Below are 18,104 nucleotides of genomic sequence, written 5' to 3' on the forward strand. Positions count from 1 at the left end.
ATGGAAAAATTATAGCTCTCAAAATATGGCGATGCAATAACTATATATTTTTTTTTAAAAAATGCGTCTTTTAGTGTGTGACAGCTGTCAATCATAAAAACCCCATATGATTCTGGTATCACTGTAATCGCACCGACCCGAAGAATAAAGTCGTCTAATCACTTATACCACACGAGGAACGGCGTAAAAAATAAACTCTAGGGTTAGGGTTGGGCTAGGGTTGGGCTAGGGTTAGGGCTGGGTTTGGGGTTAGGGTTGTGATGGGGTTGAGATTTTTTTCAAAAGTAAAAAAAAAAAGATGACGATATGGCGACTAGTGTTGAGCGCAAGTGCTCGCTACTTGACTTTGCATCGGGTGCTCGGGTATGCATTGAGTATCGCGGGTGCTCGAGTCTCCGCCCCATATGCATTGTGGCCAAAAAAAACTTGCGGGGATTGCCTGCCATGCACGAGCGATCCCCGCATGTTTTTTTTTGGGTGTCTAATAACCATGAAACATGCGAGCGGGGACCCGAGCACCCGCGATACATGGTGCATACCCGAGTACCTCATGCAAAATCATGTAGCGAGCACTAATGACAACTTATTCAATATGATGACCTAATATTATCAAATTCTATGTCGTACCTCTGGGTTCAAAATGTTCACTATACACCTTAATAAAATCCTTGAGGGGTGTAGTTTCCAAAATGGGGTCACTTGTGGGGGGTTTCCACTGTTTAGGCACATCAGGGGCTCTCCAAACGCAACATGGCATCGCTAATTATTTAAGCAAATTTTGCAATCAAAAAGTCAAATGGCGCTCCTCCCCTTCCGAGCCCTGTTGTGCGCCCAAACAGTGGTTTTTCCTCACATATGGGGTATCTGCGTGCTCAGGGGAAATTGCACAACAAATTTTTGGGTCCATTTTTTCCTGTTACCCCTGCGGAAAAAAAAAATTGGGTCTAAAGTAACATTTTTGTGAAAAAAGTTAAATGTTAATTTTTTTCTTCCACATTCCAAAATTTCCTGTGAAGCACCTGAAGGGTTAATAAAGTTCTTGAATGTGGTTTTGAGCACCTTGAGGGGTGCAGTTTTTAGAATGGTGTCACTTTTGGGTATTTTCTGTCATAAAGACCCCTTAAAGTGACTTCAAATGTGATGTGGTCCCTAAAAAAATGATTTTGTTGTAAAAATGAGAAATCGCTGGTCAACTTTTAACCCTTATAGCTCCCTAACCCAAAAAAATTTTGGTTCCAAAATTGTGCTGATGTAAAGTAGACATGTGGGAAATGTTATTTATTAACTATTTTGTGTGACATACAGTACAGACCAAAAGTTTGGACACACCTTCTCATTTAGATATTATTCTGTATTTTCATGACTATGAAAATTGTACATTCACACTGAAGGCATCAAAACTATGAATTAACACATGTGGAATTATATACTTAACAAAAAAGTGTGAAACAACTGAAAATATGTCTTATATTCTAGGTTCTTCAAAGTAGCCAACTTTTGCTCTGATGACTGCTTCGCACACTCTTGGCATTCTCTTGGTGAGCTTCAAGAGGTAGTCACCGGAAATGGTCTTCCAACAATCTTGAAGGCGTTCCCAGAAATGCTTAGCACTTGTTGGCCCTTTTGCCTTCACTCTGCGGTCCAGCTCACCCCAAACCATCTCGATTGGGTTTAGGTCTGGTGACTGTGGAGGCCAGGTCATCTGGCGTAGCACCCCATCACTCTCCTTCTTGGTCAAATAGCCCTTATACAGCCTGGAGGTGTGTTTGGGGTCATTGTCCTGTTGAAACCTAAATGATGGTCCAACTAAACGCAAACCGGATGGAATAGCATGCCGCTGCAAGATGCTGTGGTAGCCATGCTTGTTCAGTATGCCTTCAATTTTCAATAAATCCCCAACAGTGTCACCAGCAAAGCGCCCACACACCATCACACCTCCTCCTCCATGCTTCACGGTGGGAACCAGGCATGTAGAGTCCATCCGTTCACATTTTCTGCGTCGCACAAAGACATGGTGGTTTGAACTAAAGATCTCAAATTTGGACTCATCAGACCAAAGCACAGATTTCCACTGGTCTAATGTCCATTCCTTGTGTTCTTTGGCCCAAGCAAGTCTCTTCTGCTTGTTGCCTGTCCTTAGCAGTGGTTTCCTAGCAGCTATTTTACCATGAAGGCCTGCTGCACAAAGTCTCCTCTTAACAGTTGTTGTAGAGATGTGTCTGCTGCTAGAACTCTGTGTGGCATTGACCTGGTCTCTAATCTGAGCTGCTGTTAACCTGCCATTTCTGAGGCTGGTGACTCGGATAAACTTATCCTCAGAAGCAGAGGTGACTCTTGGTCTTCCTTTCCTGGGGCGGTCCTCATGTGAGGCTGTTTCTTTGTAGCGCTTGATGGTTTTTGCAACTGCACTTGGGGACTCTTTCAAAGTTTGCCCAATTTTTCAAACTGACTGACCTTCATTTCTTAAAGTAATGGTGGCCACTCGTTTTTATTTACTTAGCTGCTTTTTTCTTGCCATAATACAAATTCTAACAGTCTATTCAGTAGGACTATCAGCTGTGTATCCATCTGACTTCTGCACAACACAACTGATGGTCCCAACCCCATTTATAAGGCAAGAAATCCCACTTATTAAACCTGACAGGGCACACCTGTGAAGGGAAAAACATTTCTGGTGACTACCTCTTGAAGCTCATCAAGAGAATGCCAAGAGTGTGCAAAGCAGTCATCAAAGCAAAAGGTGGCTACTTTGAAGAACCTAGAATATAAGACATATTTTCAGTTGTTTCACACTTTTTTGTTAAGTATATAATTCCACATGTGTTAATTTATAGTTTTGATGCATTCAGTGTGAATGTACAATTTTCATAGACATGAAAATACAGAAAAATCTTTAAATGAGAAGATGTGTCCAAACTTTTGGTCTGTACTGTATCTCTCTGATTTAAGGGCATAAAAATTCAAATTTTGAAAATTGCTAAATTTTCCAAATTTTCGCCAAATTTCCATTTTTTTCACAAATAAACTTAAGAGATATCGAAGAAAAGTTACCACAGTCATGAAGTACAATATGTCACGAAAAAACAGTCTCAGAATCAGGGGGATCCGTTGAAGCTCCAGAGTAATTACCTCATAAAGTGACAGTGGTCAGAATTGTAAAAATTGGCCTGGTCATTAACGTGCAAACCACCCTCGGGGGTAAAACGGGGTTAATATTAATGTTATAATTTAATATTCAGAAGAATTAAAGGGGTATTCCCATCTCCAAGATCCTATCCCTATGGGATACCAGATATATAGTGTGTTTCATATAAATGCTGTGTTTTTTTGTGTAAACTGTGCATTTTATATAAATTGTGAGACCTGCTGACAGGCAGCACAAAAAGGGTTAATCTTCCTCTAACAGGCTTGATCATGTGACCCAGCTCTGTTTAATATGCAGAAGCTTCTGGAAAAACGCCTCTGGGCAGTCAGCCAATGACTGCAGCTCTAACAGTCACATGGGAGTGGGAGGAGTTAAATCCTGTGAGGTAGTTAAGGATTGAAGAGGCAGTTGGTGGTCAGACATTTTGAGAAGAGGAAGCCATTTTGTAGGTGAAGGAGTTACCTACCTTCTCCCTGACTGCTGCGCTTAAAAAGGGGACAGACACAATAAGGGGAGCTGATAGTCTTCATATTAGGAAGAATTACCTCAGGGCAGAAACAGAGCACAGCGCTGAGGAAGAAATATTCAGATTTGATGAAACCAGAGGTTTTCAGGATCTGCCTGTCTGCAGGTGCACAACAATATTCAACCATGAGTGTCATCCTGTACCTCAGCTCCCTACCGCTTGTGAATAAGGCTATGTGCCCACGATGCAGAAATGACGCAGAAATTTTCCTGACCATTTCTGCATCTCCTTGCCAGAAAAATTCATGCAGATTCTATGTGCGTTTTTGATGCGTTTCTGACGCTTTTTTGATGCGTTTTTTGATGCATTTTGTAAACGTTTTTTAAGCCAAATAAAGTTAGTGGGAAAAAAAAAAGGCCAATAATGTCATTTCCTAGTCAAACCCCTATTCACCATTTTGGAAGTATTCAGGATGCCACAAGAACTGCAGCCCCTGTAATTAATCTAAAAAAATATATATATACACATACATACTCAATGCAGGTATGTACACATGTGTATACATGGGCACCCCCCCCACACACACACACTCCTCACCCAGTATCCAATTACGGCTCTTTCACACGTCAGAATCTCCGGTACGAATGGTGATGACTTTTTCCACACATACCGGAAACACACACAGACCCATTTCAATGTATGCTTGGTCACGCATACGCTGTACAATAATCTTACATTTCAATGTATTTAAAAAAAAAATAAATGGGTGGGTTCACGTGTATTTTTAATAACCAGCAGAGGGAAAGCAGACAGCTGAGGGCTGATATAGTCTGGGAAGTAGCCAAGGATCATGGCCCCTTCCCTTGCTATTAATATCAGGCCGCAGCAGTTAGCTTAGCCTTTACTGTCCATTCTACAGGGGGACCCCAAAAAAAAAATGACATAGTGTCCCCCTATAAATTGGAGCCAGCAAAAGCTAGGCGGACAGCTGCGACCTGATATTAATAGCCTAGAAAGGGGCCAAGGTTATAGGCCCCCTCCCAGGCTATAATATCAGCCCTCAGCCGCCCCAGATTTGGCGCATCATATTTGTGCGCCAAATCTGACGCTTAACCTCGCTCTTCCACGCTGCCCTGGTGCGGTGGCAGGGGGTAATAGTAGTGGGGTTCATGTCAGCGCCAGCTGCCATAAAGCCCAGGTTAGTAATGAGGGGCGTCTATAAGACACCCCCATTACTAACCTACAAAGAGTTAAAAAGAAAAAACACACACTACACCCAGAAAATAATTATTTATTTGAAATAAAACACAATTTTATTTAATTATTAATTTACTTAAAAAAAATAATTACCTGTCCATGTTCCTGCGATGATCTCCCATGCACAGCTGTCACATCTGGAGATGTGACAGCTGTCATGGCTGCTGTAAGCTTACACTGCCGGGAACACGTCCGCTCCCGGCAGTGTGAGGCACTGACTGAGGTCACCGGAGTGCATTCAGTCAGCGCAGCTCCGGTGACCCCCCTTACGGCCCTGCTGTACCGTGGGAATTTCTCACGGTCAGCGGAGCCGTAAAGGAGGTCACCGTAGCAGCGCTGCCTGAACTCCGGTGAACTCACTTATGCAATGACGGGGCTGCTTTACGGCCTCGTCATTGTAGCGGGGCAGCGGTTTAGAGCGGTCACATTTTATGTAGCTTCTCTAAACTGGAGATCTTCATGGGACACTCGTGGATTACTACGGAGAGGTAAGGATAAAATTGTGTTTTTTTTATTTTATATTTTATTACAGGAGATCGAGGGCTTCGGGGAATTAGGTGTATAGGTGAGTATAGGTGTTTTTTTTTATTTTTTACTTTATTTTATGTGGCGATCGGCGGGAACAGGTAATGTATAAACTAAATTTCTTTAGGCAACCACTGGCCACCAATGAAATGTATTTTTAAAATTAATTGGGGACCAAACAAAAAAAAAATGGGGACTTTAAATTAATTTAAAAAAAAATAGGTTGCCAAGAAAAAAAAATATGGGGGCATACAAAAAATAAAAAATATATAGGGGCAAAAATATAAACCTATGGGGGCCAAAAATAACATATGGGGCAGTTTTACGGACACATTAGGGCAATTTTAACAGCAGGATCAGGCTGATGGGAACTACTGCTCCCATCGAGCTGATCCTGCTGCCACTAGTGGACGGGGGACAGACATAGGCCGATGGGAGTAGTAGTGTCACATAGACCTATGTCTGCCTGCACGCAGACACCCGCTGGCAACAGCAGACACCGCACAGAGCCCATGCTGACACCGCGCAGGTTTCCAGCGCAGACACCCGCAGACACCAATCATGACCGGGACATTCAGGTCCATCTTGTACCACCCCAGGTGCTCAGCCATGATCCAGGAAGACAGGAATGGTATGGGATTCTCGTCTTCCTGGATTTATGGGATGGCTGGAACGCCCCCGCATGAGGTCACTTCCCATTTGCTGCAGTCTTGTGTTCCAAAATCGCAGCAAATGTGCTTTAATTCTGCAAGTAGTTTTACATATTTGCAGATTTGAAGCGTTCCAATGCAAGTCAATGGCAGCGAAAACGCAGCGCTGCTGCAAAATAATTGGTGGTGCTGCGTTTTTTTCCCCATGAAAAAACGGAAGTGGAAATTTGAGCAGCATGTGCACAGCACACGCGGATTATCATTGGGGGACATGGCGGGCCTTCTACCAAGCGTTTTTGATGCGTTTCTTCAGTGTTTTTGCTGCTGCAGAAACGCTTCAAAAACGCATCGTGGGCACACAGCCTAAGAATTTGACCCATTATCCCCAGTAAAGGGACTTCTGTTTAAGTTCTTTAGGCTTCTTTATGACTGGGGCTCGGGTGCACAGACTACTACCACCATCATCACCCTCTACCTGGAGGCATTTACTGGAAAAATATTATATTGTGGAGTTTAATTTGAGAAGAGAGGACTCTTCTCCTGACAGAAAACTGTCCACAGCGAGATACATTGTATACTGCGAGGAGTGCAGCCCCCTGCCATACACCACATGAGATTACCACACTTGTGCACACTTAAAGGGGTACTCCCATCTCCAAGATCCTATCCCAGTATGTAGTAGGTGTAATAATAGTAATATTAGCAAATACCTTCAATTAGGAATGTAGTATAGTATTTTTGATTCGCCACTTACCTCATGTGCAGAGCATCGCAGGACCTTAGGTATCCATGGTTACGTCCACTGATAAAATCACAGTTAGTTGGCTAGCTGCTAGTGGTCATAACCATGGATACCTAAGGTCCTGCGATGCCTGCACATGGGGTAAGAGAGCTAGCCAACCAAAAATACTATACTACATTTCTAATTGAAGGTATTTGCTAATATTATTATTATTATTACACCTACTACATATTGGGATGGGATCTTGGAGATGGGAGGACCCCTTTAACTGACAAAAAACAAAAGAAATGAACTGGAATATAAATGAGTGTACATGCAGCATGTAAGAGCGTGTTCACACATGGCCCAAATAGGGTCACTGTGTAATTTTGATCAAAATTAAAGTCAAACTAATAAGAATTGAAAAAATTGGCCTAATCAGAAAGGTGAAAACAGTCTCGTGGGTGAAAGTGTTAATAGGAACCTGTAATTAGGTTTTGGGTTAGAAAGCCACAACTATTTCATTATCTCTCTGGGGTTTTGTGTTTTACCACTTTTCTCCTTCACAGGATTACACAATAGTGAGGAAGACACCGGGGGAGGGTGTGACTCCCATCATCCATCTCCAGGAGTCAGGGCCCCATCACAGAGCCTCCCCCGCACCCCCCGATACATGAGAGGAAGAAGAAGAAGATCCTAGAGCTCAGCAACAAGATGATTGAGCTGCTGAGCGGAGAGGTGACTGCTGGGACATTATACAGGACAGCACTGGAGGATTCTGGGTGATGACCGGAGAGGTGACTGCTGGGACATTATACAGGACAGCACTGGAGGATTCTGGGTGATGACCGGAGAGGTGACTGCTGGGACATTATACAGGACAGCACTGGAGGATTCTGGGTGATGACCGGAGAGGTGACTGCTGGGACATTATACAGGACAGCACTGGAGGATTCTGGGGGATGACCAGAGAGGTGACTGCTGGGACATTATACAGGACGGCACTGGAGGATTCTGGGTGATGAGCGGAGAGGTGACTGCTGGGAAATTATACAGGACGGCACTGGAGGATTCTGGGTGATGAGCGGAGAGGTGACTGCTGGGACATTATACAGGACGGCACTGGAGGATTCTGGGTGATGACCGGAGAGGTGACTGCTGGGACATTATACAGGACAGCACTGGAGGATTCTGGGTGAAGAGCGGAGAGGTGACTGCTGGGACATTATACAGGACGGCACTGGAGGATTCTGGGTGATGAGCGGAGAGGTGACTGCTGGGACATTATACAGGACAGCACTGGAGGATTCTGGGAGATGATCGGAGAGGTGACTGCTGGGACATTATACAGGACGGCACTGGAGGATTCTGGGAGATGATCGGAGAGGTGACTGCTGGGACATTATACAGGATGGCACTGGAGGATTCTGGGTGATGACTGGAGAGGTGACTGCTGGGACATTATATAGGACAGCACTGGAGGATTCTGGGTGATGAGTGGAGAGGTGACTGCTGGGACATTATACAGGACAGCACTGGAGGATTCTGGGTGATGAGCGGAGAGGTGACTGCTGGGACATTATACAGGACAGCACTGGAGGATTCTGGGTGATGACGGTGTCGTTGTTGTCAGGTTCCTATAAGGTGTCAGGACGTCGCTGTCTATCTCTCCATGGAGGAGTGGGAGTATCTAGAAGGACACCAGGATCGGTACCAGGAGGTGATGATGGAGGAGCTCCGGCCTCTGACATCACCAGGTGAGAGGAGACTCTTGTTGGCTCCGGTGGATGTGATGACGTCTCTCGGCCTCGTCCTATAATAGATGATTTTTCTCCAGACTTGCTCTGGTTTTCTCTACATTTTCTCACAGCTTTCATTCCCTGATTATTCTCTTCTGATCTGTGAGTCGCGGTTTCTCCGCTGTCATCTTCATCAGTCTTGAGTCTTCGTCCTCGGCGGCTTCTTTCAGAATCTTTCACCTTCCTTAGAGCATCGGTCACATTTTGTCTGCAGATTTCCCAATGGAATTTTTCATAAAGTCCCACATTCAATATAACAGCGGATCGTCCTTTGCTTTCCTTATGAGGAGGTCAGAGTTCTCGTTAAGTTCTTTCACAGCTCGTTGCTCTGATATCATTAGATTATGATATTTCTGTCCTTGAAATTTTGTGTTCATTTTTAATGTAAGTAGTTCATCTTCAATCATTTCCTAGAAAACATCCAAGACTGGTGGACGAGACTTGACCGGATAGTAATAGAGATTTTTTTATAACAAACGATTGAAAGTAACTGTCTGTTGTGGTGAATCGCTGGAGTTTTATGATCAAGAAGTGAACTCTGTTCATCAAAAGTTCCAGTTCTATTGGGAACATTATCATGAGAAACTTCTTGTAACGAGTTCTCCATGTTCTCATTCTGTTCATTGACCATGAAATGACAACGCAAAGTGAAAGTTCTCACAAATTTATTCACATCTAATAAAGTTCTATGAACGTCAAACTCAATTGTCGGGGAGAAGGTTAAGCCTTTGGATAGAACTGTAACTTCAGCCTCTGTTAATTACTGTCACTAAAGAGATGAAGCGTTTTCTTCAAAGGCCTAAAAATATATCTTTATTATTAACAAATTAAAAAAAAACATATAGAAGAATACCATATGTATTCATATACAAATACAATATATAGAAAAAGTGAGGTACAAGTTCAGGAAGAACAATGGTGGTATACCTGGATATAAAACTTGGTGTACTGCACTGCTACATCTAAGGCCCAGACCAAAGGTGAAATTATCCTATTAAGTAAATACGAAATATGGGTCCAATTATATGTTAGAGAGTATACTAATGCGTAAAGGTCCATAGCATGCATCACATAAGTAATATCTAATATCAGTTATTTATATCATTATAATGAAAAAGTTTCTGACTAGAGAAACACTATCACAAGTAAGCATTATACCTCATAGACATAAAGGATATAGTAATAACCATATAAAGTGATAGGTTCAGTCAGTATGCTGGGCAAAGGTGATACAAATAAGCATCAACAGACCAAGTGCAATAGGACACAATAGATAGACATAATGGTAATGTTACAAGCAGTGCAGGAAACCAGGGACCCAACCAGCAAAGGCTAAACAGACAGCTGCCGGCTGATATTAATAGCCTGGGAATTGGATATTGTCCCCCTCCCAGTGCAAGAACACCAGCACTCGGCTGCCCAAGAATTGGCGCATCCATAAGATGCACCATTTCTGGCGCCTAGCCTTGGCTCTTTCCACTTGCCCTGGTGCGGTGGCGAGTGGGGTAATACTATTGGGGTTGATGTTAGCTTTGTAATGTTTGCTGACATCGAGCCCAGGGGTTAGTAATGGAGAGGCGTCTATAAGACACCCCCATTACTAACCCTGTAAGTTTAGTTAAAAAAGCACACACACAGGGCAAAGTCCTTTAATTGAAATGAACACTCCCAGACCCTCTTTTACCCTTTATAAAGATCAAATTAAAATACAAAATAATCCTCACCTGTCCGCAGATAATCCTTATGTGGTGCTGTCCAACAAAAATCCCCAGCCGTGCTACATCTGGATTGTTTGATGTAACCGCTCAGCAAGCCAGTAGCGTGAGAATGCTCCTGCAGTGTCTAGCGCTGCTCTGACTAAGGTCACCGGAGTTCATAGCCGATGAGCTCTGGTCACCTTACTGACGTCACTGCTCGCTGCACTGACCAGTGTGTCCTGGCTGGCGTGCTGAGCCATCGCTCAACACACCATACAGATGTAGCAGAGCTGGAGTTCGTCACGGGACATCATCAGTATGGATTATCTGCCGACAGTTGAGGATGACTTTGTTTTTTTTTTTTTTTTCTTTGGATATTATTAAATGGGTAAAAGGGTCGGGAAGTGTTTTGCTCAAATAAAGGACTTTGCTCTGGGTGTTTGTGTTTTTTACTTAAACTGATGGGGGTTAGTAATGTGGGTGTCTTGTAGACACCTCTCCATTACTAACCCTGGGCTTGAGATCAGCTGACATTACAAAGCTGACATCAACCCCAATATTATTACCCCATTTGCCACTGCACCAGGGAAAGTGGGAAGAGCCGAGGCTAATGGATGCGCCATTGTTTGGGCGGCTGCAGGCTGATGTTATTAGTTTGGGAGGGGGTACAATATGCATGGCCCCTTCCTAGGCTATTAATACCAGCCTGCAGCTGTCTGCCTAGCCTTTTCTGGTTATTAAAAATAGAAGGGGCCCCCACATCATTTTTTTGGGAGGGGGTCACCCCTTGTTAATAACCAGTAAAGGCTACGCAGATGTTAATATTAATCCCCTGGGAAGATCTATGTATATTAATGTTTATTACCCGCTTCCCAGACTATAAGCATCAGCTGTCCGCTTTCCCCCTTTGCTTTTTTTACTTTAAATTCTTTAATTATTAGCTAAATCCATGTACAGCAGCTCCACACGCCCTGCACTGATGATATATCTCACTGACTCATTTCTATCTTTTTATATCTATAAAAAAAATGTTTTATTAGTTAGAAAATTAGCCTGAAATGTCAGAGAATGACCGTCTGTAAAAGCTGATGTTATAAACGCGTTTGATACGGATGTCATACAGATGCGAGACAGGTGAGAGAAGTCGCATCGTACTCGCAAGACAATCATCCTACTTTTCAGGAATATCCGACCAATTTTATTTCAGCCGATGAGTGCGATCCCTTAAATGCGACATGTTAGTAACGGCTGATTGACGTCAAACTGGCCATAGATATAAGTATTGGGGAGCAGGACTGCAGACTTAAAATGCAAAAGGGGAGAACGGAGGAAACTTACAATTGGTTTTGTAAATTTTGTTTTAAAAATAAGAAATTGCTGATTAAACTTTTACCAAAAAAAAATAAATATGATGTGAAGTAGACATGTGGTAAATGTTAGTTATACCATACACAATAGTTAATACATATCTGGTTTAAAGGCAGAAAAATTAAAAGTCCAACATTTTTTTTCGTAAAATTTTCGATATTTTCATAAATAAACGCAAAAAAAAAAGCCAAATCCTAAATTTACCAGTAACATGAAGCACAATGTGTCACGAAAAAACAGTTTCAGAATCAACGGGATCCGTTGAAGCTCCAGAGTTATTACGCGAGAGTGACGGGGTTAAAGGGATGTTTGTTCAGAAGAATATGTATTATGGAGCTTTTCTGTGGAGTCTGACCAGACAATCTCTCCTTGGCTCCTCGTGTGCATCAGTAAGCCCCCATGACCCCGGTGCCTGCTCTCTAGTTGTCCTTTCTACACTTGATAGGTACTAACCGCTGTGTACCGGGTGCTCCCCACAACACCGTCTTTCCGGGTTCTGTGACTTCGTACGTTAGTCGTACATGTGCCTTTTTTCCTCCTTTTAGAGACAAACACAGAACTTGCTGCTTATTTAAGTGTTTATACCGAGGCGGATGTTGAGATTTATCTCTATTTAAAGAAGAAGAAAAACGCAGTAACTCATCTTTTAATAGATCAGGTTCTCTCCTCTTAGTGATCCCAGAGGATCTTGTCCAGGAGGGAGGCCGTGTCCTCATGGTGACATCATGAGCTCTCAAAAAAACAATCACTGGTAAATGGTCACCGTCCTTCCCCCAATCTCCATACAGTGAATTAGGAGAGAAGAAACCAATGGATAGAAATGTGGAGCTTTCTCCAGCTCCTCTGTGGTTCCATCCCTGGAGACGAAACTTGGAGAAGTTGTGTTTCTTAGTACGGTTCCTTCATCTGTCTGACGAGGGTCTTCTCTCTCCCTCTCCTCAGGGTCCTCATCCTCTCTGCAGAGCATTAAGCTTTGGCCTCGCTGATTATCACTTCATACTTGAGGCCACAATGTGCTGGGTCCTTGGTACCGAGGGTGAGGACCACAACAATGTAATTTATTCCCTGATACATAAACAAAGAATTACTAGTTCTGAGAGACGAGTCTCCTATACAGTGCCTACAAGTAGTATTCAACCCCCTGCAGATCTAGCTGGTTGACACATGCGGAATTAACTTGGCATTGTGACATTTGTGCTGTAGATCAGCCTGGAAGTGGGAAATGCACTGCAGCAAATTTTTTTTTTTTTTTTTTAAACGTTAAAAGTTAATTCAGAGTGTCATTTATTATTCAACCCCTCAAACCACAAGAATTCTGTTTGGTCCCCCTAAAGTATTAAGAAGTAGTTCAGGCACCAAGAATAATGAGCTTCACATGTGTGGATTAAAGATCTCTTTTGCCAGCCTTTTCTGACTATTTAAGACCCTCCCCAAACTTGTGAACAGCACTCAGACATGGTCAACATGGGAAAGACAAAGGAGCATTCCAAGCCCATCAGAGACAAGATCGTGGAGGGTCACAAGGCTGGCAAGGGGTACAAAACCCTTTCCAAGGAGTTGGGCCTACCTGCCTACCTGTCTCCACTGTTGGGAGCATCATCCGTAAGTGGAAGGCTTATGGAACTACTGTTAGCCTTCCACGGCCTGGACAGCCTTTGAAAGTGGCCTCCCGTGCCGAGGCCAGGCTTGTCCGAAGAGTCAAGGCTAACCCAAGGACAACAAGGAAGGAGCTCCGGGAAGATCTCATGGCAGTGGGGACATTGGTTTCAGTCAATACCATAAGTAACGTACTCCACCGCAATGGTCTCCGTTCCAGACGAGCCCGTAAGGTACCTTTACTTTCAAAGCGTCATGTCAAGGCTCGTCTACAGTTTGCTCATGATCACTTGGAGGACTCTGAGACAGACTGGTTCAAGGTTCTATGTTCTGATGAGACCAAGATCGAGATCTTTGGTGCCAACCACACACGTGACGTTTGGAGACTGGATGGCACTGCATACGACCCCAAGAATACCATCCCTACAGTCAAGCATGATGGTGGCAGCATCATGCTGTGGGGCTGTTTCTCAGCCAAGGGGCCTGGCCATCTGGTCCGCATCCATGGGAAGATGGATAGCACGGCCTACCTGGAGATTTTGGCCAAGAACCTCCGCTCCTCCATCAAGGATCTTAAGATGGGTCGTAATTTCATCTTCCAACAAGACAACGACCCAAAGCACACAGCCAAGAAAACCAAGGCCTGGTTCAAGAGGGAAAAAATCAAGGTGTTGGAGTGTCCTAGTCAGTCTCCTGACCTTAACCCAATTGAAAACTTGTGGAAGGAGCTCAAGAATAAAGTCCACATGAGACACCCAAAGAACCTAGATAACTTGGAGAAGATCTGCATGGAGGAGTGGGCCAAGATAACTCCACAGACCTGTGCCGGCCTGATCAGGTCTTATAAAAGACGATTATTAGCTGTAATTGCAAACAAGGGTTATTCCACAAAATATTAAACATAGGGGTTGTATAATAATTGACCCACACTTTTATGTTTAAAATTTAATAAAATTCAACTGAGCAACATAATTTTTTGGTTTGTAAGATTTATGCTTCTGTTCATAAAACCTACTCTCGTTTGCAGTTTGAAGGCTCTAACTTATTTGCATCTTATCAAACCAGCTAAATCTGCAGGGGGTTGAATACTACTTGTAGGCACTGTATATACAGATACACGGCAGGTCATGTATTCAGTCTCTGTGTCTCCAGAGATGGATCCAGGAGGAGAAATCCACCAGAGAGATGTCCCCATCCTCTGTATCCCCAGGACTGTCCAGAGGAGAATCACAACATCCCGGAGGATCATCAGGTAGATGACACTGAAGTCCCCACAACATCTGACCATGAAGTGATTGGACCTGAGCTCATCTTCCATTGTTCTGTTTAGGGTGAAGATCTGATTGATATTAAGGTTGAGGTTATACATGGAGCACAAGAGGCGACCGCAATATGGGCCGATCAGCAGGGTGAGGAGAGGAGACTGTCATGTCGGTTCTGTGGTCATCTACTACTACTTCCATCATTGCATGACACAATCTACAGTGGCATGTAAAAGTTTGGGCACCCCTGGTCAAAATTACTGTTATTGTGACCAGTTAAGGAAGTTGAAGACGAAATGATCTCTAAAAGACCTAAAGTTAAAGATGGCACATTTCCTTTGTATTAACCTTGGACATTTGTGTGCTCAGATAACTTTGACCAATGATTCAGACCTTACTTAGCCTGTTAGGGTTAGGGCTCGTTCACTATCATCGTTAGGAAAGGCCAGCTTTATAAAAACCCAGCCTACTCTAACAATGTGCCAAAAAACAGCAGCCATGGCTTCTTCTAATCCGCTGTCTAGCACTCTGAAAATGGTGGAGGCCCACAAAGCAGGAGAAGGCTATGAGCAAAGCGTTTTCAAGTTGCCCTTTCCTCGGTTCAAAATGTAATAAAGAATTGGCAGTTAACAGAAACAGTGGAGGTCAAGATAAGGTCTGGAAGACCAAGCAAATTTTCAGTAGGATTGCTAGAGAGGCAAATCAGAACCCCCGCCTGACTGCAAAAGACCTTCAGAAAGATTAAGCAGACTCTGGAGTTGTGGTACATTGTTGTACTCTTCAGAGACACCTGCACATATGTGGCCTTCATGGAAGAGTCATCAGAAGAAAACCTCTCCTGCATCCTCACCATGAAATTCAGCGTCAGAAGTATGCAAAAGTAGATCTAAGAAGGTCTGATGCGTTTTGGAAACAAGTCTTGTGGACTGATGAGGTTAAAATAGAGCAATGATCAAAGTTGTGTGGAGAAAAAAGGGCACAGAATTTTAGGAAAAGAACATCTCGCCAACCATTAAGCATGGTGGTGGATCAATCATGCTTTGGGGTTGTGTTGCAGCCAATGGCACAGGGAACGGGTAGAGGGAAGAATGGATTCCATGAAATTTCAGCAAATTCTTTATGCAAACATAACACCATCTGCAAAAAAGCTGGAGGTGAAAAGAGGATGGCAAATGATAATGATACTAAACACACGGCAAAAGGCGCAAACTGAAGGTTTTACAATGGCCCTCATAGTCCCCTGATTTGAACATCATTGAAAATCTGTGGCTAGACCTCAAAATAGCAGACGATGCAAGACAACCTAAGAATCTCACAGAACTGGAAGAATTCTCCAAGGAAGAATGAATGAAAATCCCTCAAACAAGAATTGAAAGACTATTGTCTGGCTACAAAAAGCATTTACAAGCTGTGATACTTTCAAAAGGGGGCGCTACTAGGTACTAACCTTACCGGGTTCCAAAACTTTTGCATTTGCCCATTTTCCCTTATTGAATTTTTTTTTTAAATGTAAAAGATGAAAATATATATAATTTATTATTTATTGTTTTGCCTAAAATACAAAGGAAATGTCATCTTTAATTTTAGGCCGTTTAGAGATTATTTCATCTTCAACTTAACTGTTCACAATAACAGTAATTTTGACCATTGGTGACCAAACTTTTACATGTCACTGTATTCTGTCACTATGTGTTTCCTACAGATGGACTCATGGAAAGAAATCCACCAGAGAGATGTCCCCGTCCTCTGTATCCCCAGGACTGTCCAGAGGAGAATCACAACATCCCGGAGAGTCATCAGGTAGACGGTGCTGAGCCCTGTACCGGATCTGTATATGGGGGACATTTCTGATCGAGGTCATAGATGTCACAAATTTTGGTGGTTTCTTGTATTGTGCTGATTGTTACATCTGATATATCAGGAGGAAGATTCAACTAAGAATAAAGTGAAGGACGAGACAGAAGAAGAAGTGATGACGAGGAGGGATCAGCCGTGTGTGAGTGACGGGAAGGAGGAGATTCCGGTAGATGTTTCCACAGGTGTGTAATAATGACTGGCGTGTGATGATGATGATTGGCATGTGACTATGATTAGCGGCGTGTGATGATGATGATTGGCATGTGACTATGATTAGCGGCGTGTGATGATGATGACTGGCGTATGACGATGATGATTGGCATGTGACTATGATTAGTGGCGTGTGATGATGATGACTGGCATATGACGATGATGATTGGCATGTGACTATGATTAGCGGCGTGTGATGATGATGACTGGCGTATGACGATGATGATTGGCATGTGAGTATGATTAGCGGCGCCTGACGATGACCGGTGTGTGATATTGTATGAAGTCTCCGGTGCAGTGAAGCTTTATCCGCCGTCCACATAACAGCAGAAGCGTCCGGTGATGGCGCGGCTGCTCTTGTACAGAGTCCGGTTGCGCACCGATGAATAACTGGGCCGCATTCACACCTCTTCTTAATGATTTAATAAGCACATTTTTAATTTTCCTAATTGTGTTTTTTAATATTACTTCCATCTTTTACTTTCATATTGTTCTTACACAAGTCTCATGCTGCCATATAAATGACTGAGATTGCGATTTGGACAGAACCCCGGGGGAAGATTCCGTATAATGAGGCGCTGTGGACGCCGTCTGGCCTATGATCCAGTGATGTCCATCTTTTTCAGCGTGCATAAAAGCGCAGTCGACCAGAGGCTAGACGGAGTCCGGTGTAACTCTGCTGCCTCATTATTCTGAATGGATCCCTCGGGGGTGTCATCTGAATCATGTATTTTGTAGATTTAGATGGAAACCCTGATGTACAGTGGGTACGGAAAGTATTTCGACCCATTTAAAGTTTTCACTCTTTGTTTTATTGCAGCTATTCGGTAAGTTCTAAAAAGTTCATTTTTTTCTCATTATAGTACACTCTGCACCCCATCTTGACTGAAAAAAAACAAGAAATGTAGAAATTTTTGCAAATCTATTAAAAAAGAAAAACTGAAATATCACATGGTCATAAGTATTCAGACCCTTTGCTCAGTATTGAGTAGAAGCCCCCTTTTGAGCTAGTACAGCCATGAGTCTTCTTGGGAATGATGCCACAAGTTTTTCACACCTGGATTTAGGGATCCTCTGCCATTCTTCCTTGCAGATCCTCTCCAGTTCCATCAGGTTGGATGGTGAACGTTGGTGGACAGACATTTTCAGGTCTCTCCAGAGATGCTCAATTGGGTTTAGGTCAGGGCTCTGACTGGGCCAGTCAAGAATGGTCATAGAGTTGTTCTGAAGCCACTCCTTTGTTATTTTAGCTGCGTGCTTAGGGTCATTGTCTTGTTGGAAGGTGAACCTTCGGCCAAGTCTGAGGTGCAGAGCACTCTGGAAGAGGTTTTCATCCAGGGTATCGCTGTACTTGGCCGCATTCATGTTTCCTTCAATTGCAACCAGTCATCCTGTTCCTGCAGCTGAAAAACACCCCCATAGCATGATGCTGCCACCACCATGTTTCACTGTAGGGATTGTATTAGGCAGGTCATGAGTAGTGCCAGGTTTTCTCCACACATACCGCTTAGAATTATCACCAAAAAGTTCTATCTTCGTCTCATCAGACCA

The 18,104-nt window shown here is 43.3% G+C and overlaps 1 protein-coding gene across 1 annotated transcript in view; it reads left to right on the top strand.

Annotated features, from left to right (window-relative positions):
* The window catches only part of LOC141272310 (gastrula zinc finger protein XlCGF66.1-like), an 81,527-nt gene extending 65,175 nt beyond the window's left edge, over positions 1 to 16,352 (top strand). Inside the window, exon 5 of the mRNA XM_073682885.1 lies at positions 16,189 to 16,352. Coding sequence (XP_073538986.1) covers positions 16,189 to 16,337 — 149 coding nt within the window. The 3' untranslated portion in view covers positions 16,338 to 16,352. The remainder of the gene's footprint in view (positions 1 to 16,188) is intronic.
* Positions 16,353 to 18,104: the final 1,752 nt, after the last annotated feature.

The sequence above is a fragment of the Phyllobates terribilis genome, unplaced genomic scaffold, assembly GCF_046119375.1.
Source record: "Phyllobates terribilis strain yellow unplaced genomic scaffold, ASM4611937v1 Scaffold_1__5_contigs__length_1240528914, whole genome shotgun sequence".
Classification (NCBI taxonomy): domain Eukaryota; kingdom Metazoa; phylum Chordata; class Amphibia; order Anura; family Dendrobatidae; genus Phyllobates; species Phyllobates terribilis.